The sequence below is a fragment of the Aphidius gifuensis genome, linkage group LG5 (assembly GCF_014905175.1).
Source record: "Aphidius gifuensis isolate YNYX2018 linkage group LG5, ASM1490517v1, whole genome shotgun sequence".
Lineage (NCBI taxonomy): Eukaryota > Metazoa > Arthropoda > Insecta > Hymenoptera > Braconidae > Aphidius > Aphidius gifuensis.
Window position 1 is genome coordinate 1257199 of NC_057792.1, and position 23659 is coordinate 1280857.

The following is a 23659-nucleotide window of genomic DNA, read 5'->3' on the forward strand; positions in this document are numbered from 1 at the left end:
TATTACTAGTTTAATTTTGATATTAATTAATTAATATCAATAAAAATTTTCTTCATTTAATTATAAATAAAATAAAGGCAAATGATTAATGACTAACATGACACATTTAATCACGTCACGTCTGGATGACTCACATGAAAAACAATCATCATGTGTCAAATTGTAAATATCAAAAAAATATTTTCATTCAAAACAAAACAACAATTATTAAAAGTTAAATAAAACATCTGGCATCGAAAAAATTCAACAGCATGTCCAGCAATTTTCAAGTGTTATTATATTTTCATACAATCAGTTAAATTATCAGATAACAAAATTGATAACTGATAAAATAAGATTGAAAAATATCAACTGGACATAAAAACAAGTACAATATTACTTGACCAACATTTACGAGAGATTAAAAAAATTAATTTCATTGATTTTTGATTTATTATTGACACAGTTTTTAAACAATAATAATAGTTATTAATTATTGAATAATTGTAGTGTAAATATACATATGTCAATTGTCAAGTAAGTAAGATCTGTCAAAAGTTTGTAAATTATTATAAAAGAGAGCCAAATTAAAAAAGAGAAAAAAAAAAAAGAGGAAGCGAAAGAAGCAGCAAACGACAGTGTATATTGCACATAGGTGTACACACAATATTTAGTGTGCATATAAAAAAATATATACACATAAAAAAATAACTCCGTGGGTGGTGGTTATATTAAAAAAAAAATTTATATAAAAATGAATGTCGTGTACGATAGAACGAGGGAGGCCAGTCACTTCAACAAAGTGTCCTTGTTTTAAATTTAAGGAGAAAAAAATAATAATAAAACTATGAAAAAATTTAAATATTATAAAAAATATATATTTAACAAGTGCCACGTATAATGTATCAATTAAACAATAAAAAATAGTAAATTATAAATATTTATTATTAATAAATATATATTTATTTATTTTATTATAAATAAATTATATCGAATGTATTTGGCAAACAACATAACCTAAAACTTGAATTAACATATATTTTTTTTTGGATTAAATCATAATAATAAATATAAAAATGAAATCATCAAAGGAGCATAGAGGATGTGTTCTTTTAAAACCAGAAGAAAATGAAGAAGTATTTAAATTAATTGGAAATCGGTGTCAGGTATTTTTAAATTTATTTTTTATTCGTGAGAGAATTTAAACAATTGTCATAACACTGACCTAGATTTTTTACTTGCTGACTGTGTTATTTATTTTAACATTGTTTATTATTTTTGACATTAGTTTGTTGTTGTTTTTGTTATCATGTCAAATGTCATTGACAATATTTTGACATTTAAATGATTTTAAAATTGAATTATCTAATGATTGGTTTTATTTTGATTAATTTAGTGTTTAGCAGCTGGTATTATTCAATTGTATTTAACTGAACCACCTGGTCATCGTGAATGGATTAAAAAAAATACTGGTGTTATAACATTAATAAGAGATGCACCAAAACGTAGTTATTTTTTACGTTTATATTGTTTACAAAGAAAAGCCATGTTATGGGAACAAGAATTATACAATTCAATGTTTTACAATTCACCAATGACATATTTTCATACATTTGAAGGTGAAGATTGTATGATTGCATTTAATTTTGCAAATGAAACTGAAGCAATTATTGTCAGGTACATAAAACTAATTAATTAATTTTAAATTTATCCATTAAAACTAGTTATTAATATTATTTTCTATTATCATAAACAGAAGTATAATATCAGAAAGACTGAATGCAAATAGAGAACGTAGACAAGAAAGAAAAGCAAAGTCAAATGTTGAAGCACAACAAAGGGTAACATTACCAAGAAGAAATACAACAAATATGCAAGAACAAAGTGGTGGTCTGTTGAACGGATCACCATCATCTTTAGGTGTTAATGGTGGTTTTGGTAACAGTACAATGTATAAGAAAAAAAATAAAGATGAAAGAGGTCAAAAAAGAAAATTAACAACTGCTGATATTGGTACACCATCAAATTTTCGTCATTTAGCACACATGGGTTTAAATGCAATTAAAGATCTTGAAAAGGAAGATCCAATAATACTTGAATTTTTTAATATAGCTGGAGTAACACAAGAACAGTTAAATAGTCGTAAAACACGTGATTTTATTTATAGTTATATCGATGAACATGGTGGTATATCAGCAGTACAAAATGAATTACAAAAAAAAACATTACGACCACCACCACCACCATTGTCATCTTTAACATCAGATTCACCACCACCAATACCAGCAAGAACAGTACCAGTAACATCATCACCTGGTATTAATAATAATCAAAATAGAAATACAAGGCCTTTACCACCAACAAGAACTCATGTGCCTCCACCACCTCCAAGTGCTCCACCAGCACATAGAACATTACCATCAAGACCACCACCACCACCATCTGGATCACCTGGTTTACCTCCACTTCCTTCAGTTCCACCACCACCACCAAGAAGTACATCAAATACATCAAATGTATCAAATTCATCTGGTCCACCAGTTGTTGGATTACCACCACCACCTCCACCTCCACCTCCTCCTCCGCCACCACCACCATCAACATCGTCTCTTGAGTTAAAAGAAGTTAAAACAAATAATAGCAATGGTGATGCTAATGCTAAACTTATGGATGCCATAAGAAGTGGCACAACTTTAAAGGTAAAATATTATTTAATAAATTTAAATATTAATATAATTAAATTACTTACTATTAATTAATTATTTATTATTTTAGAAAGTTGATCAAACTGAGAAAAAAACAAGTGCAGTACCAGATTCGAGGAATAATTTATTACAAGAAATTCGTCAAGGTGTACCATTGAAGAGGGTAACTGATGAAGTTAAAACATCATCACCACCAGTTGATGAACAAGAAGGACTTGCTGGAGGTTTATCAAAAGCACTGGCTGAAAGATTTAAACTTCTTGGTTACTCAGATGATAGTCAGAATGAAAGTTCTGATACTAGTGAGGATGAGTGGAATGATTAATCAACTAGTTATGTGGTTTTTAAAATTTCATACAGTTGATTAAAGTGTGTGACTGGCCTGGCATGTCATGCTGTGTGTAAAAAAAAAAACTGTGAATTAATTTACAATTAATTGGTAAGTTGTTTTTATTTATTTTCTTTCTTTTTTTTTGATTGTCTGCTGGCACAAAATTTATAGAATAATCGTTGATCTTTTTTTGGCAATTTTAAACCAGCAGATTTTCGATAAAGCAATATATCACATCACAAATTAATATAAAGCTCAATAATATTAAAAATTTTAAATTTACAACAAGAAAAAAAAACAGCTGGCTAATTGATGTTTATTTTATTTTTGTTTATTTTTAATCGTGTTGTTTAACGACACAATGTGCTGACACATTTGTATATAAAATAAAATACAAAATAATAACAAAAAAATTAAATTAAGAATGATGTTGAAAAAAATAAATACATAAATAAGATAATTGGTTGACAAAAAAAAAAGTGTGACTCACATTCGAGATGATAAAAAAATAACTGTAGCCAATTTTATAATTTTATTTTTATAATTTAATTATTATTTATATTATCTGGGGACATTGAAGGTACTTTATTTATCTTAAATAAATTATCATATTTAACAGAGGTGAATATGTTGTATTAAATAAATAATTGTTATATTATTATTCACCACTGGGAAATAAAAAATCCTAGTCAAATGAAGAAAAAGAAATATATATCAGCATTGATTTAGACAGCATATATTTAATAAATTTAATTATAAACAAAAAGAAAATGTAAAGAAAAAAAAAACATCAAAAAATCGAAATTGATCTAATTATTTTTATTTAATTAAAACTGTCAATTTAAAACAATTTAATAATTTTATTTTTAAAATATTATTATGCAAATATGTATTTGTTAATTATCAATTTTTATTTATATAAAAAAGCAACAAGCACAACTCTAAAAATAATTAAATACTTTTTTTTTTTTATTTTTAATATGATAAATAAAATTTATAAATTTATTAACAAGTCAAACAAAAAAAAAAATAATAATTGGGAGCAGGAAGATATAAGTTATTAAAATAAATAATTTTTTTTTTTTTTAGTTAATATTAAGTAGTTTATTTTTAAATAATAAACGTGATTTATATTTGATTTGAAAAATCAATTACACATGTAATATAAATACAAAAAAATAATAATTAAAATGTTTTTCTTCCATTAGATTATTTTTTAAATAACCTTTCAAATTTAAATTAATATTTTAGATAATAAATTATTAATATAATTTGTCAAATTGTTTTTTTTTCGTAAAATAAAAAAAAAAAGGTTAAATAATATTTACCAAGATGATATTTTTATTTATATTTTTATTTAATTTTGATTTTTTACAATTTAATTATCTACAATCTACGTGTTTACTTTGATAAATTGCATTTTTGTTATTTAAATATAATTAAAAATACTTAAAAATACTGGAGAGAAACAAATACAAGTATATATTGAAAATCCAAGTTGAAGCTTGAATAAAATTCTTTGGTATCACAATCGTTAAATAATGATCGTAAAAAAAAAAACAAACGAGATAAATGAATAAATTATTTAAATGACAAGAATGACGTAAACAATGAAAATTCTTTAACAATAAATAATTTTTAAATAGTGATGTTAAATATAATTCATTGTATTAATCTTTCGACATTTATTCAAAATTAAATTTTTAATTTATACTAAGTATACCACTATTGCAATTAACACGACAATAATTAAATTAATTTTTAAACTCATTTGGCTATTTTTTAGACCTTGTTGATTAGGTTCATCAATATTATTTCCACCAAAACTTCCAGCTGCTGGAAACCAAGAATCTGTTACTGTATCCTTTTAAAAAAATAAACAAGAGATTAATCATTCATGAGTGATAATTATATGTTGATTAATTTAAAATTAATTATTAACTTGAACTGGAGTTCCAGCAGTTGCCCAGGCTGGAATTTCTTTTGTTGATTTTGGAGCAGCTGTTGACCAAATCATTCCTCTGCCAAATGAAGGTGATCGATGTGACACAACAACTACTTTTAAAAATAAATAATTCAGTTAACATCTAAATTATTTGATTGAAAAATTAAATCTTCTTTATCAAAACAATTATTTACCAGGTTCTTCAATACTTTTACCAACTGTTGTAACTTCAAGCTTTTCCTCAATAACATTACCAATTATATTATCAACTTTTTTATTATTATCAATATCATTACTGTCATTGATAATTGTTGTTGTAATTAATTGATCAATATTTGTAATTGTTTGTGTATCAATATTATCATGTTCATCCTCTAAAAATCGATAAATAACTTTGATTAATTTTTTTAGTCAATATTATTCTTAGATTATTGAATAAACCATCAGCCTCATCACACAATTACACAGTTCTATAAATAAATTCATACTTGGAAGAACGTTTATTGATCGTCCATTGTTTCTAAATGATGATGAAGATGATGGTGATGGTCCAGTTGATATTGTACCAACGCCATGATAACTACTGGCTTGATTTTGTCCAGATGATTCTGTTGTAAATGTACGCTGATATGGTCGACGATTAACACCACGATTACCAGGATCATCATCATCCAGAGGAGCCACTGATGTTATTGATAAATTTTCTGTCACATCATTGGGACAATCAGCACTGTTTGGACTAGGAAAATAAATAAAAAATTAATATAAAAAACAAAAGGTAATATCTAATTTAAATAATTTAATAATTAATTAATTTTTAATATGCTTTTTTTTTGTTATTCACATGTAATTTTGACACTGATCTTGTAGAAAACTCAATGCTCTGTCTAATATTTGACGTGAAAAACGTGATGCAGCACCATTTGATTGTCCACCATCGCATCTCTTTCGTGTTTCACTAATAACACAAGCTCTAAAATGATAATGAGTACTAAAAAAAAAATAAGAAGAAAACATTAGTAATGCAATCTAATTATTTGTAAATAATGTAATAATAGCTAACAAACCAGCAGAGACTTGTACGAGCCATATCACCCTGTGATACTTCATCAACAAGTGCATCATATTGAGTACCACAGTGTTGTGCTTCTGTTACTGTTGCTTTTAAACAACTTGCATATTGTAAATATTCTATTTATAAAAAGACAATAATAATTTATTAGCTAAGAAATTTATATTTGTATAAATTATAAAATCAAAATTACCAGACTGATAAGTTGATACTGAACACATTTGATGAACAGAAGCTATTGGTTCTTCAACAGCAGCATTAAATTGTTCTCTTCTTTGTTTTGTAAAACAACGATCAATATATTTTTTAATACAGTCGACAAAACTTGACCATGTTCTTTAAAAGTAAACAAACAAGCAATATTAATAATAATTTTAATAATAATTAGCATTAAATAAACCTAGATTTACCTGCAAACCATATCAATGTCTCTCATATTATCTGGAAAAATAAGATGAGGATCTTTCAAGAGAGGATCAGCAAGTGCTATGCATTTTTGATGATCACTTTTTGAACAACCCTCACAAGCAATTACACTGATACACACACCTGTATTATAAATAATTAAAATTAATAATAAATAATTTTTAAATATAAATTAACAGATTAAAAAAATACGTACTCAGTAGTAAAAGATTCACTATAAATATTTGATAAAACATCTGAAAATAAATAATCAATTATTTGTTTATTCAAACAGGTGGAAATATTGATTTGTTAAAAAATAATTATTAAGCAAACAAATAAATTTATTGACAATATAATTGCCTTGATTGTTGATGCCCTCATAATGAATTTGTGAATTAAATTATAATTTAACATTTACAAGGTTTACATGTTGTCAATGATATATAAATTTGTTCTACAAATAAAATTGTTTGTATAATTAGTGCAACTAGGTCTACTACAGTCTTTAATAATAACTAATAATCAACAAAGCTTTAATTCAAATCACAAGGTCAAAGCCAATAATTTAAATTTAGTTTGTTTTTTTTTTATAAAATTTATCTTGATTGAAGAATGAATAATATAAATAGCACCTGGCAAATATTTAAATCTATTTTTCTATTTTTATTTTTATTATTTTGTGAATGATATTATTTTTGTTCGTGCGATGTGGCCATAGTTCCGGAGATTTCTTACTCGAGCGAATGAAAAATACAAAAAAATATAAAGAATTTTTTTATTTTTTTTTTTTGAACAACAATGACCACACCTGAGTGCATCCATGTGCGGCCACTGAACCATTGTCAAATTGTATGAAAATTATACACGAGTCATCCGCTAGTTTTTATTGAATTTTTTAGAAATAAAAAAAAAATTTATTTGTCATCGAAATATTCATTAAAATATATTAATTTATTGACTTAGAATTTTTGTTAAAATTAATTTTCATTTTATTTAATAATTGTTTATATTTTTCTTAATTTTTCCGCAAAAAATTGTTGATATTTTTTTTTAAAATTAATTCAATTTATAATTTCGAAAATTAAAAATTTTTTTATTTCCACGTTTCTTTTAGTAGAAAAATTATTTCGAAAAAAAATTACTAGAAAATAGAAGCTAGAAATAGAAAAACAATCGCAATAGAAAATCTTTCTGCGAGAAATTTATAGACTTTTTTTTTTGCTAATTATTAATTTTTCGTTATCGAAATATTCGAAATTAATTTGTTCAATTGTGCTCTCGTTTAATTTCGATTACCTATATTTAACTTTTTAAGTTAAATTAAAATAATAATTATCTTATGTACTTTTTTAATCGATTTATAAAATCGTTGAGACACACGCATTGCTTTACTTGCGTTTGGTCTAGTTTTTTTATTTTTATTTATAATGTTATGATTATTGTCTTAGACATTAGCTAAGTCTTTTTTTTTCTTCATTAAAAATTCTGCTAACATAGTATTTAATTACAAGGTAACATCCTTGGTTAAAAAAATTACTTTTATAATAATTAAATAACATAAAGTTTTGTTTTTAGTATTAAAAAAATTGCGTGCTTCATACGAATGATCTTGAAATAATATTAAATTATTAATGATAAAAGAAAATAAAAAATGTTTGAGTTATTGGGAATTACTAGTGCATGGAGTTATTTTTTTTTTTTTTTTTTTACGAAATAAAATTACCGCAAATAATTTACATTTAGGTCGATCGTTAGATAAATTATTTATGTGATCATTAAAAATCTTAAAAATTATTAAAACTGATTATTTAAATTATCAACAAAATTTATTTTCAAAATGCAAGAAAATAAACTTTCAATTTCGGCAATTTTTTCTTTTTTAAATAAATTTTTTTCATCTAAATTAAATTAATGAAAAAAATTTTTATTGTAAATTAATATCTCGAATTTCATGGAGTTTATTTTTACAAATATAATTTTTTTCAATCAAATAAAATTAACATATTAAATTAAAAAAAAAAAAAAAAGTTTATTTATTTTTAAGCCTACTTTTAAGATAAAATTAATTTTTATATATAAAAAATTTATTAACATAAACAAACCTTTTTCAAAGCTGATATTTAAAACTTGAAAAAATCCGTTGATATATTTTCTTTTAAATTTAATATACAAAAAAATATAAAAATGAAATTTTTCCTTTATTCGCACAAAATAAATAAATATAAAAATCGATGGAAAAAAAAAAAAATTAACTGATTTTGACAAACTGATTACGGAGAACCATAAAAATATTATTGTAACAACAAACACACAACAAATGTGAACCGCACTTGTCGACTTGCAGTTGTATACTGCTCTAAGCCAGGTGGATTTAATTCAGGTGCGCCTTATACCCGCAAAACAAATGTCCAATAAAAAAATAAATAAAGTATACATTGTTTCATTATATTGACATAGAATAACCCTCTCGTCATTCTGCCCTTTATTTTTTTTTTTTTACATTAAATATTTAACCAGATGGTACATGACTGAAAATAATTAAAATTACAGTTATGTTAATTTCGTTTTTTATTTTTTTTTTTAGATAAAATCATTTGTCATTCTAATTGAGCCCCTGTATATCATTGACCCTTTATTATTATTTATGAAAATTATTAAAATTTTTGTACTATATACTTTGCACTATAATTTATATTAAAAATGAAAACAAAAAAAATTAATAAATAAATTATTAGCTCAAGTTGAAGTTGGTTTAAACTGATTTATAAAATTTTTATTTGTTTATTTAATATAAAAAATGAACAGTGATTTAAAAGTTTGTTTTTAATGAATAAAAAAAAAGGTACAATTAAATGAACTCAATAGAAATATTTAAATGGAAATTTTAAAATGTTTCGAAATTATTATTTCGATTAGTAATAATTATTTATTATTTTTTCTAAATTTAAGTTTAAATTATTCAACGGTGATTTTATGATCTAGGACGTGTATCCGCACATTTGAATATTAATTTATTTTTATTATTTTTATGTTCTAGATTATTTTGGCTTTTACAACTAAGTGTTCACGTATATAGACTTGTCTGACCCAGCAATCTCAAAGATTACCATTGATAAATTAAATAATGAAATAAAAAAAAATAAAAGGTCTTGGAATAAATCGATATATTTTTATATCTTTGATCAATCTACATCGTGCTACTTTGTAATTACCATTATGTGTTATAATTTTGACTTACGACTTAGATCATAAATCATTAAGAAAAAAAATAATATAAATAAATTTCAAAAGAAAATTATCAAGTATACTAATAAAAATAAAAATTATATTTTATAAATAAATTTTTAAAATGTCGTAATTTATTATTTTTAATATCATTATACTGTCATTGATAATTGTTGTTGTAATTAATTGATCATTGATCGAGAAAACTCGATGGACAATGGACAACGCTCTGTCTAATATTTGATACATAATTTTTTATACGTGTTTCACTAAAAATACAAGCTCTAAAATAATAATGAGGACTAAAAAAAAAATTAAATACAATTATTATTAACCAATAATTATTCTATTTAATAACTATACTTGTTTTTATTTTTTAATTTGAATGATTTCATTTATCATCTATTGAAGTCATTGTTTAGAAAAATTATTAAGCAACTAAAATCATAACTTTAAATTGTTTTTGGAAAAATAATATTGTCAATTTATTATTTAAATATATATATTTTATTATATTTTTCGAAAAACTATAGCGTGATAAAAAATTTAAATGATTTAGGAAATAATTATAAAGATAATATTGTTATTTGTACGGCTGGCTGATTATTCGATCGAGGACAATAATTCAAAAGTTGATAATTTTGATGAATAATATTTATAATTGAATACACATTTTGAATGACGTAATTTTTCCAGTTGAAAATTGAAAAAAACAGTATATAAATGATTTTGTAAATATATATTTTGAATGTAACAGTGTGTGATGAATGTTAAATCAGTAAAAAATTTAAATGTGTTGGAATATGTAAATTATATCCGCATAAATTTACAGGACTGTATTTTCCACAGGGTATTTTTAATACTAGCCTTAGAGGGGTAGTGAGGGTAGTTTTAAGACGGTCAAACTAAAAGGGTCGATAATCTCCAGCCACTTGGGTCAGTTAACGCTTGACACGCAAAGTCGAGACCAATTTCAACTACTACAATTGACTTTAATGCTTAAAAATAAATAAAAAATCATTTATACATTTTATTTTTTATCAAAATGAACCTAATTTATTTCTAATATTTAATAATTTATTATAAATTTATAAATTAATTATTTTTAAAGCCTTAAAAATCGAAAAAAGTAACAATAAAGAAAATTTGTAATAAAAAAAAATTTTTATTGCAAATTTTAATGATTTTTGCAATTAAAAAGTTACAAATTTTGTAATTTCAATTATTTTTAAATAATAATTTAGTTCATAAACTTTTAATGAACGATAATTTACTAATATAATTAAAAAAAAAAAAAAAAACTATAATAAATCGAATTTTTATAAATTTAAATTTCGATTATCAACGCTAATAAAACAACACTACAATGCTGTCTCATCTGTAAATAAAATTACAAAATTAAATTGAATTCAATGTTCAGCATTTGTTTATTGACTCAAGGATAACTAATAATCTTCTACTTTTATAATTGAATATATTTTTAATTATTTAAGTAATTTTATTATTACATTTTATAAATCCTTAAATATTTAATGACAGTATACTAAATGAGGTTTTGCTGGTGATTTATGGATGGTACCATCAGCAATTGCAATTGAAGAATACAGCAAAATAATTGGTGTTAATTAATATTAATTAATTCAACAAAACGAGGTAGCAAAAGTGTTATTACAAATAATTGTTCTTACACATTAGATAATTCATGTTCATCCTTAAATTTTATCCATAGTTTTATCTTCTCATAACGATCAACGAGAGAATTTTTTTTTTCTGCTCCTCCAATTTTCATGCGTTCCGAAAGGTACATCAAAGATGCGATTTAGGATAAAGTTTCTTCATCTTTTCAAGATATTCTTCTTGTTGATAATCACCATCAGCAGGATCACTATTTAACAAAAAAAAAAATGGTTATACCATCAGTAATTGCAATTAAAGAAAACAGAAAAAGTTGGTGTTAATTCAACAAGGCGAGGTGGTAGCAAAAGTGTTATTGAAAATAATTGTTCTTACACATTAGATGGTCCGTGTTTAGCCTCAAATTCTATCCATCGATTTGTCCTCTCATAACAAGATATTTTTCTTTTTTCTGCTTTTTCAATTTTTATGCATTCAATATGGAATAAAATGTAAAGATGCGATTTAGGATACCGTTTCTTTCTCTCTTCAAGATATTCTTCGCTGAGTTGATAATCTTTAGAATCACTATCAAACAAAAAAAAAAAAAAAAAAAAAAAAAACAATTTTAATTATATTGGTAAACTTATGTGGAAATTAAAAGTTAAAAATTAAAAATAATATTTTCATTACATGATTCCAGCTTCACATTTTATTTCACAGCTCTCAGCAGGTTCATATGTGTGATTTAACGAAACCTCAGTAATTTTAGAATTACTTGCATCAGGAGGTATATTTTTTGTTTCAACAGTTTCTACTGATGAGTTTGAAAATTTAGGATTCTCTTTGTCTTCTGCAAATGCCATCGAGGGTGACTCTGGAACACTGTAAAATTAAAGTCTCATTACTTTGTCATGCATACTTATTTTTATTATTTATTATTTACAATATATTATAAATTTTAAGATGCATAAAGTTGGGGTGAATTGTATGAGGTCATGTGATATAAACGTGACAGTTTGGTGATACAGACGAGGTGATAGCAAAGGTGTTATGACAAATAATTGTTCTTACACATTAGATGGTCCGTGTTTAGCCTCAAATTCTATCCATCGATTTGTCCTCTCATAACAAGATATTTTTCTTTTTTCTGCTTTTTCAATTTTTATGCATTCAATATGGAATAAAATGTAAAGATGCGATTTAGGATACCGTTTCTTTCTCTCTTCAAGATATTCTTCGCTGAGTTGATAATCTTTAAAATCACTATCAAACAGAAAAAAAAAAAACAATTTAAATTATATTGGTAAACTTATGTGAAAATTAAAAGTTAAAAATTAAAAATAATATTTTCATTACATGATTCCAGCTTCACATTTTGTTTCACAGCTCTCAGCAGGTTTGTATGTGTGATTTAACAAAACCTCAGTAACTTCAGAATTACTTGCATCAAGAGGTATATTTTTTGTTTCAACAGGTTCTAATGATAAGTTTGAAAATTTAGGATTCTCTTTGTCTTCTGCAAATGCCAACGAGGGGGACTCTGGAACACTGTAAAATTAAAGTCTCATTACTTTGTCATATATATCTATATTTATTATTTATTATTTATAAAATATTATAAATTTTAACATGCATAAAGTTGGGGTGAATTGTATGAGGTCATCACATGTGATAAACGTGACAGTTTTGTGGTACAGACGAGGTGATAGCAAAGGTGTTATTACAAATAATTCTTCTTACACATTTAATGATTCATAATGAGCCTTAAATTTTAGCCATAGTTTTTGCTTCTCATAACAAGAGAACTTTTTTTTTTCTGCTTTTTGAATTTTCATACGTTCCTCAATATACATCATGTAAAGATGCGATTTGGGATAATGTTTCTTCATCTTTGCAAGATATTCTTCGCTGTATCGATAATCAGCAAAAATACTATCGAACAGAAAAAAAAACAATTTCAAATTAGTTTGTCATTTATACCTATATTTATTATTTATTATTTATTATTTATTATTTACAAAATATCATAAATTTCACATGTGTACAGTAGGAATTAATTGTATGAGGTTATCTGATAAATTTAACAATTTAATGTTCAAAACAGTTTAAATTATTTCTAAAACATGTGCAGGTGGCCATTTTCTCATACACAAATTACAATATATATATATATGCACAATAAATTAATAATATAAACGATATATGTACTAACATTATTAAAATAATTTACTTACTTATCCATGAAAGACATGATGAATTGTATTTATTTGCTGAATTTTTTTCACAAACAATTGTATCACTGAAAGATAATGTCCTCACCAAAGACCAGCTGATATAGTTTGTACGCTTGAACGCTTCTACACCAAAATTTAATTAAATTGTAAACTGAATTTAATTATACAGATTATTTATAACAATATAATTTCAGTATAAATATAAGTTTTTTAGTTCACACTAAAAAGTTAAAAGTATGTTTACTTGCTGCTTGGTACCACGTGTTAATGAATAATGCGTATCTGGACGTTGCTGACTTGGGCTAGGTAGGATATCGAATTTTTATAAATTTAAATTTCGATTATTAACAGCTGATAAAACAACACTATAATGCTGTCATCTATAAACAAAATTACAAAGCTTATAGATTACTCTCTCCTCCTCTTTTGTCTGCCTTTGTCCCTCCCGCAAAAAAAAAAAACACACACACACAACGACGACGAGAGTACGAGACGACGCCACTCTCTCTCGTCACGACAAAATCCAAAAAAATAAAAAATAAAAAGAAATAAAAAAAAACCCTCCTCATTTAACAGTTTCCAAAACACCAGCCAAAAATTGTGCATGTGTATGTGAATTGTCAGAGTGTAATTAAAAATAAATTAATTAAAAAAAAAAATAAAATAGCACAAAAAAATAAATAATCATAAATAACAAATAATAAAAAAATATTATCAACAATTAGATAAAATTAAAATCATCAAAAAAGGAGTGTTTTCTCAGTGCTTTCCATTTGTTACTTAATTTTTTTCTCTCTCGTTAAAAAAAAAAAAAAAAAATACATTGACGCTGTAGGGTGTTAACTCGACAAATAACTCATCTGTTAAATTGAGAGTCTTGATAAATCATTTGGCAAATCTGGAGCTAATATCAAAACCAGTTGGAAAAAATTATAATTTATAAAATATTTATAAATTCATTTTTACTTGTCTAACAATTCCCGCTATTTTTTTTTTATTATTTAACTTGAAATAAATAAAATTTTTACAACAAAAGACAAGTATCATCAAAGTGTCAATGTAAAAATAATTTTGAAGTATAATAAACAATTGTTGAAACAGTGAATAAAGTGAATATAATAATTTTTCATGTTTTTATATTAATCGCAATTATAACTGTGTCTTTCATTTTTTTTTTTTTCTTCATTTTTTTGTGTGTGATGTTGTTGATAACCGATTAGAGCTGATGGTAGCCGCGCGCATCACATTCACCATCGTCATCATCATACACAAAAACACCACCATTCAATTGGATCTAGAGAGTGAAGTTAAATTCAAAAACAAAAAAAATACAAAACAATCAAATTAATTACAAGTGTTTATTGTTAAATTTAAAACAAGTGTTTTATTATTGTTGTTTAATGATTTTTTAAAAAATGATATCAGTTGGTTAGCTAGAAGATTAACGAGTGTCTCGTGGGCCATTCACCTGATTGTAGCTAATTTTGCAATGTGGAGGCGTCGTGATAAAAAATTAACCACACAGCATCAAAATAATATAAAATATAGCAACAATTGAATAAATAAATTATTTATATAAATTAATATTAATTGTTTATTATAATTTTTTATTTTTTATTTTAAATTATCTAGAAAATTTGTTTAATTTATTCGAAATTATTAATTTATCAAAAAAATTTACCCGCCACAGGACGGGTGGTTATGTTTCCCACTTTCATTGGAATTCTAGGTAATATAATATTATAAATAAAAAATATAATAATAAATTAATTGTTAATAATATTTATTTATTTTAGATATACAATCGTGGTGGGAGGTGCCGAGCATCGCACATTTCTGCTCATTATTCAGGGCTGCCTTCAACCTTCTGGACTTTGACATTGAAGTAAAAAATAAATAAAAGCGAAAAATAAAAAAAAAAACAAATATAAATTGATAGAAAATTGTCAAAAGAAATATAAAATATATATTAAATATTTGTAAAATTAATTTAAAGGATCTTGAAGAGGCTTTACTAACTGATGGTGGTACTGAGGGACGTCTACTTCAAGAATTAATTGTCAAATTGTTAGAAGGCTGTTTACCAAATGACACAAGAAATGGCATATCAACATTTAATTATCAAATGTTCTTACGACGATTATTTCGTCAAAAATGCCAGGTAACAAAATAAAATAATTATTAAATAAACAATTAAATAAAAATATTAATTTATTAATTATTTAATTTGTTTATTTTCATTTTTTTTTTATTTAAACAAACAAACGATAATAAAAAAGGAATACAAGTGTGAAAATCCATTTAACACAGACGTAGACTTTGAGCTACTACCATTACGTCAAAAAGTTGAAATATTACGCGCCCTCTGCGACTTTAGGCTAGATGCCGAGGACGTAGAGTGTGCGCTAAATAATTTAGACTCAGATAGTCTACGTGTTGAACCACTTGGACATGATAGTAAAAATTCAGCATACTGGTATTTTTATGGTACACGTTTATATCGTGAAGATTATATTGATGATGATATTGTAACATCAACAACAACAACAAAAAATAATAAATTACGTCAACATAAACGTAATTTAAAAAATAAAATAAATAATAATACTAAAGAAAATCATGATAATAAATTAAATAATTTATTATTTAATATTAATAACGATAATAAACGTGAAACTGTATGGCAAGTTGTTTGTTTTACACAACAAGATTGGTCAAGACTTGTTGATAAATTAAAAAATTCAAATATTGATACTGAACGTAAATTATATACAACACTTGCTGAAGATTTTTTACCAGAAATACCAAAATTATTTGAACTCAAAGAAAAACAACAACGTTGTCGTTTATTACAACGTAACAACAATAATAATAATAACAATAGTAATAATAATAATTCCCATATATTACGTAATAAAAAAGAAATAATTAATAATAATAAAAATAATAAAAAAAATATCAATATGGTACGTGGTAAAATAAAATCAAAAATAAATAAAAATAATAATAAAAAAATTAATAAAAATAAAAATGATAGTGATAGTGATAGTGGTGATGATGATGATGTACCATTATCATCATCATCATCACAACAAAAACAACAGCCACAAAAAAAAGGTAGACAAACAAATAATTCATTGGCATCAGCTGTTGGACAAATTGTCATTGATACAACACATGATACAGATAATATTTCTGATAAAAAAGGTACTAAAAAACAAACTAAAAGTACATATGCAACATCATATCCTTATACATTTGGTATTGAAGAAGAAGAAAGACGTGTTGGTATGCATAAAGTATTAGAAAGTCTTAAAGATCATGAAGATGCATGGCCATTTGTTGATCCAGTTGAAGAAGAATATGCACCAAAATATTATAGTGTTGTTAAAAAGCCAATGGATTTAACAACAATGGAAGAAAAACTTGAAGGTGGTTCATATAAAAATATTAATCAATTTAAACGTGATTTTCGTCTTATTGTTGATAATTGTCGTCAGTATAATGGTTCTGATAATGAATATACAGAAATGGCTGTAACACTTAGTGAAATATTTGATCGTGCTGTTGATCGTTATCTTGATTCTGATTTATCTGGTGATGATTGTATAACTGTATCATCAAAAGTGACAACATCAAGACCAACAAGAAGATCATCATCACCTGCAATTGTACAAAATTCACGTAAACGTCAAAAGAAAAAATCAAATAAAGCAATTAAATCAAAGAAAAATGATAAAAAAAATAAAACAAGTCGTAAAAATACACGTGATGATGATACAGATAATGATGATGATGAAGATGATGATGAAAATAATCAGGATAACTTAAAAAGTGATGAAAGTGATGAAGATAAAATTAATGACAATACTCATGATGAGGATGATGAAGATGACGACGATGATGAACGGGATAATGCAATATCTAAAAATACTGTGATAAAAACAAAACGAAAAAAACCCAATGAAACAAAAAAATCATCAAATAAAAGTAAAAAATTAACAAATAAAAATGATAATAAAAAAATTAAAAAAGAAACAACAAAAAATATAAAAGATTCAAAAATAAAAAGAAAAAAAAAAGATGATATTGTAAATAATCATGAATCATCATTATCACCATCGCCATCACCACCACCACCAATTATTAAAAAAAATAATAAAAAAATAGATAAAAAATTAATTGAAGAAAATGTATCATTAATTGATAGAATTAAAAAAAATAATAAAGATAATAAAATTTGTAAAAAAAAAATTATTGAAAAAGTTAAAATTGAGGAAAGAGATAAATATGAGACTGATGATGATTATAGATTTTCTGATACTGAAGAAAATGGTGGTGAAAAAATTAAAAAACCATTAAAACGTGAAAATAAACAAAAATTATCTAAAATTGATAGCAAAAATTGTCGTAAAATTAATAGTAATAATAAAAGTAAAGATAAAAAATTATCAAAATTAAAGAAAAATAAAAATCATAAAAATAATGATGATAGTGATGATGGTGATGATGATGATGAAGAAGAAGATGATGCAGATGAAAAATATGAAGATGAAGAAGATAATAATAATGATGAAAATAATATAAAAAATGGAAAACCTAAAAAAAGTACTGAAAAAATAAAAAATGGTACAAATTTAATAAAAACACTTGATCGTTTAAAAGATCGTATTAGTGAACGTAAAAAAGAAGAACAATTAAAAAATGAACGTGAAAAACAAAATAAACAACAATTATCTAAAAATGATAATGATAATAATAATAAAAAAATTATAAAAAATAAAAAAGTGCCTTCAAATGGTAATGCCAATAATGATAATCGTGTTAATTTAAAACGTGGTAAAATTAAATTATCATCAAATACAAATGACACTGATAATAATAAAGTAATTGATAAAAAAATTGATGATAATAAAAAACCTAATGATAATAATAATAAAAAAATTAAAAATACCAAAGGTAATAAAGACAAAAATGATGTATATGATGAATTAAATGAAGCAACTGGTCAAACACTTCATGATATGAATTTATGGCTTGATAAACCACCTAAATCACCAACAGATGATGTAGCTAATGTACCATCATCATCATCATCATCAACAGTAACAACAACAGCAACAACAACGACAGCAGCAGCAACAACAACAACAACAGCATCATCAACGGCAACATCAACAACATTATCAACAACTGATTCAGCATTACGTGCAGTAACACAAAAAATAAACCAAGATTTTGCATCACGTAAAAGGCCAAATTCAATTAAAACACTTTTCGGTCCAAATGGACCATCCCGGCCAAAAAAAATCCAAAGAACAATTGACAGATTACAACCAGGTAAAAGTAAGGGTAATTTATTATTAAAAAAACCATTGACAACAAATACAAGTACAAGTTCTGATGTAGCATCATTAAATCAATCGACATCTGATAATGAACAATCAATTCGTGATACATGTGATGAGCCAAAATTAAGTCTTGGATCAGTACTTAAAAATGCTGATTCAATACAATCAATTTGTAAAAGTGTTGTACCATCACCAAATTCACATTGTTCAAATGATGAAGATGATGAACATCCAAAAAGTCCATTATTAAATTCAAATAGTATTAATAAAAATATTGATAAATCAAAAGAATTAAATTTACATAATGATAATAAAAATGATGATAATGATGATAAATTAAATATAAAAGATAATGAACAATTAAAAGAATCAAAATCAGTTAGACCAAATTTAAGTGCATGGTTCAAGGCATTTGGTGCACCAAAATCAAAGAAAAAAGAAGAACCTGATATATCAATTGATGAACAATTAAAAAAAGATGATATTGTTGTTGAATTACCAACTCCATCAGCAATACAATCACGTCAACGAAGATTAAGTGCTGGTGGTAGTAGTGTCAGTGAATCTGTATCAAGTTTTTCACAAGAATCACCACCAGGTTTAACAATTAAATCACCACAAAGTCAACCGTTAACACCAGCTGGTATTGAACAACAGCCAATACGTGCTGGTTTTTATCAAGATGCATTGTCAACTGGTAGTAGTCCATATAATAGTCCTTATTATCATACACCACCAAGATATTCAGCTCAATTACCACCAACTCCATCACCACAAAATCATCCATTATCACCAGCTTATCCTTCATCAGCTGCATATGAACAAAATCCACTTTATCCACAAGCTGTTGTTTCACAATCATCACATTCGGTTTATCAAAAACCATCAACACCTGAAAATACATCAGAAATTTACAATGAAAATTATTCACAAATACCAGTTGCAAATCAACAACAAGTAGTATCACCCCAACAACAACATTCACCTTATTCACAAGCTTTATCACCTCAAGCACCACCACCAACATACTCACAACCTCAACAATCACCACAACAACAACAACCACATTCACCATATTCACAAACATCACCAAAACCACCACCTCCAAATTATTCACAATTATCACCACATTCTCCATTGCCTTATTCACAACCATCACCACAACAACCAAATTCACCATACTCACAAACATCACCAAAACCACCACCTCCAAATTACTCACAATTATCACCACATTCACCTTTGCCTTATTCACAACCATCACCACAATTTACACAACCATCACCACAACCACCACCAAGTTATTCACAACCATCACCCCAAACTCCAGCGAGTTATTCACAACCATCACCTCAAACACCAGCAAATTATTCTCAACCTTCACCACAACCACCTGCAAATTATTCACAACCATCGCCTCAAACACCGGCCAATTATTCTCAACCTTCGCCTCAAACACCGGCCAACTATTCACAGCCTTCGCCTCAAGCACCGGCAAATTATTCTCAACCTTCTCCACAAACACCTGCAAATTATTCTCAACCCTCACCTCAAACTCCTGCAAATTATTCTCAACCCTCACCTCAAACACCTGCAAATTATTCGCAACCTTCTCCACAACCACCAACTCCAAAATTCTCTGAACCATCACCACAACCACCTCCAGCATACTCTGCACCATCGCCTCAAGCTCAGCCACCACCAACAAATTATTCACAACAATTATCACCATCACCATCAGTGGCAGCAGCAGCGGTTGTTCCTTCACCACTACCTCTATCACTACCACCACCACCATCATCATCAGCAAGTGTTATTTATGATTCACCAAGAAATTATCATCAACCTTCGCCACAAACTGTTTTACCATCACCACCACCATCATCAGTGTCAACAAAAACATTGTCAAATTATTCACAATCATCATCAAGAACAACAAATACAACGACAACAACAACAACAACATCAACAAAATCAATACCAGATGATTATCCGACAATTGTGCCAGGTGCATATTCACAAGGATTTAAATCAAATCATCCAACTTATGTACATCCAAGTGGCATTGAAGCAAGTAGAAATTTTGCAAATGATACAACACCACTTGGTTTAAGTGCAAATCATCAAAGTTCATTGTATTCATCTAATCAATTACCACCATCGTATGTTAATAATTTTACAACATCAAGTGATCCACAAAGAACAATAACAAATCGTATTAATACACAAGAATCTCAACAATCAACAAGTGGTGCATTGAAATTTAGTGTACCATCAAGACAAGAACAATCACAATTATTAAATTTCCAACAAAATTTAAGTAATCATGAGGGTATTTATCAAGCAGCTGGTGGTTTTCAAGCACCACCATATCCAATGCCAAATACAACATGTCGTCCAGTATATCCAAGTCCTCATTATTATGATACAAGTTCAAAAACATCATCAGGCACAAATTCATCAGTATTACCACCAGTTAAAAAACGTATGTATACTGAACCAACAAATGAAACAACAAGATCATCAGCATTATCATCAGAACCACCACCACCACTTCCACTAAGATCAGAACAATTTTCTTATGATCAAATGATGAATTTAGCTGGTACAGATACAATTGGACAATTTGACAGTAGTTATGGTGTACTTGGTGATGCAGTTGGTAATAATCCAGCTTATAGAATTGGTCTTGGTAGACCAACAAAAGAACAACAACAATTATTAACAATTCCACGACCATCAAGCAAGGATATTAATTATTCACGGGAACTTGATTTAAATTTATATCAAAGTATGCAAAATTCAGCTAAAAATTTACAAACATTACCATCAATACGTCGTGAAACAATACAAACAGTACAACAACCACCACCGGCACCACTTGCACCGCCAGTAGTTGTCAAGAAAAAACGTGGTAGAAAGCCAGCAAGTCATCATCAAGCAGTAGCAGCGGCGGCGGCAGCAGCAGCAGCTGCAGCTGCTCAACAGCAACAACAACAACAACAACAGCAGCAACAACAACAACAACAGCAACAACAAGTAACATCAGGCCAATCAAGTGTACATACTGATAGTCAAGTTAGTCAATTACCAGGATTTCCACAATATCCACCAGTTGATAAAAATCAATCAACAATACCACCAAGTGGATCAGCATTTAATTTTGCAGCACCACCAGGTGCAACAAATAGTTCACCATTTTATGAAAAAGATCCATTATCAGCAGCAGCTGCATATACATTTTTCAATGAATTACGTGATTCAAATAATTATTACAGTATTCAACAGCAACAACAACAACAGCAGCAGCAACAACAGCAACAACAACAGCAACAACAAGCTACACCTGTTTCTGAATCATCACAACAAAAACAATTGAATAATCAGTCATCAAGAAATTTTGCAACTCAACCACCACCACCACCACATCCATTTTTACATTCAACACAAAGATCAACAGCTTATGGACCACCTGTACCACCATATGTACCGCCACATGGACCACCAAATATTGCACTTGATCCAGCTTATGCGCAATATTTAAATTATTATACAATGGGACAAGCATCACATCCACACAGATCTGGCTGGCCCTAGCCCACAAATAAAATCATTAAAATAATTAACTAATATTAATTAATACAAAAGACAATTTTATATTCAAGTGAAAATTAGAAATAGCATTTTTTTTTTTTGTTTTTTTATCAAGTGCAACATTCATATTTTTATCATGTGTCAATATTATTAATAATTAGATTTTTTTTTTTGTTTTTTTTTTTATGCTTGTTAATTTATCTCGGTGACCGTTTCTTTTTTATTATTATTTTTTATAGTTTTTTTTACTTAGAGAAAGCTCTCTGATAAGTATGATAAATCATGTATATTTTTTCTTTTTTTTTCTCTTTTTTTTTTGGCAATTTTTCTTCGTGTAATTATATAGATTAATGGATATATATATATTGTATTAGAGATTATTTAATATATCAAAGTCATCGAGAATATTTTCATGCATTTATTTTAGAATTTAATTATGACTTTTCGATTTTTTTTATGTAATATTGACAGACTTAGGGTTAATGTTAAACAGACTAAGTTAAAAGAGAAAATTAACTTAATTATTTATGGAAAAGATAATAAAAAAAAAATCATAGAATTTTATACAATAAAAAATATTATAGGAAATTTTGTTGAACAGGTAAAGTCCAGGGTAAAAACATTTGACAAAATAATTAATTGGTAATACCTGAACGTTGCCTGATAAACACGATGGACCAAATTTTTTTTGGTCTAATTATTATCCATTAAAATTGATTTAAAAAAAAAGTTATTGTGTAGTTATATGTAAATAAAAATAAGAAATTTGGAATTAACAAATATAATTATTTCGTTTAAGTTAATTTATGTAAATTACTAAAATTATTATAGTTAAATAATTTTTTTTTTTCTTTTTGTTTTTTTTTTACAAAATCATATTTACAATTTAGTTGAATGTAAATAAGATACATATCTTATTACGCTAGTACGTTATCAATTATTAATAAATAAATAATTATAATAAATGATTATTGTTAGTAATTATTATTATTTTTTATTTTATCCAAACTTTATGAATTTTATAAAAATATTTTGAATTTAATAAAAAATTTTAAAAAGTATTTATTACTACTTTTTATTATTATTTTTTTTTAAACAATTTTTATAGATTTTTTATTATTGTTTTTAGAAAATTTATTATAAATTTTTATTATTTATTTATATATAGATTTTTTTTTAAATGCAAAAGCAATTTGCA

The 23659-nt window shown here is 26.0% G+C and overlaps 3 protein-coding genes across 6 annotated transcripts; 2 read left to right on the forward strand and 1 right to left on the reverse strand.

Moving 5' to 3' along the window:
* The first annotated feature begins 123 nt into the window (after positions 1–123).
* Positions 124–3383, forward strand: LOC122856693 (neural Wiskott-Aldrich syndrome protein-like). Its single transcript, XM_044158463.1, has 4 exons — positions 124–1145; positions 1376–1656; positions 1736–2678; positions 2755–3383. The coding sequence occupies exons 1-4, from the start codon at positions 1056–1058 to the stop codon at positions 3007–3009; spliced, it is 1569 nt and encodes a 522-aa protein (XP_044014398.1). The 5' UTR covers positions 124–1055; the 3' UTR covers positions 3010–3383.
* A 970-nt stretch (positions 3384–4353) lies between these two features.
* LOC122856694 lies at positions 4354–8795 on the reverse strand. Of its 4 annotated transcripts, none has more exons than XM_044158467.1 (10): positions 8543–8795; positions 6655–6694; positions 6443–6581; positions 6226–6368; positions 6028–6151; positions 5805–5951; positions 5449–5699; positions 5155–5334; positions 4958–5070; positions 4354–4879 (listed from the first exon to the last, which is right to left on the reverse strand). In XM_044158467.1, exons 2-10 carry the CDS (start codon positions 6692–6694, stop codon positions 4724–4726), a joined length of 1293 nt encoding a protein of 430 aa, XP_044014402.1. In that variant the 5' UTR covers positions 8543–8795; the 3' UTR covers positions 4354–4723. The 4 variants fall into 4 exon arrangements, with proteins under 4 accessions (XP_044014402.1, XP_044014401.1, XP_044014400.1 ...); XM_044158466.1 differs by having other exon boundaries at positions 4661–4879; positions 4958–5073; positions 8543–8592; XM_044158465.1 differs by having other exon boundaries at positions 4661–4879; positions 5155–5352; positions 8543–8592.
* A 5183-nt stretch (positions 8796–13978) lies between these two features.
* LOC122856695 (myb-like protein U) lies at positions 13979–23137 on the forward strand. The gene is made up of 4 exons (XM_044158468.1): positions 13979–15245; positions 15313–15401; positions 15513–15677; positions 15796–23137. Exons 1-4 carry the CDS (start codon positions 15218–15220, stop codon positions 22462–22464), a joined length of 6951 nt encoding a protein of 2316 aa, XP_044014403.1. The 5' UTR covers positions 13979–15217; the 3' UTR covers positions 22465–23137.
* Positions 23138–23659: the final 522 nt, after the last annotated feature.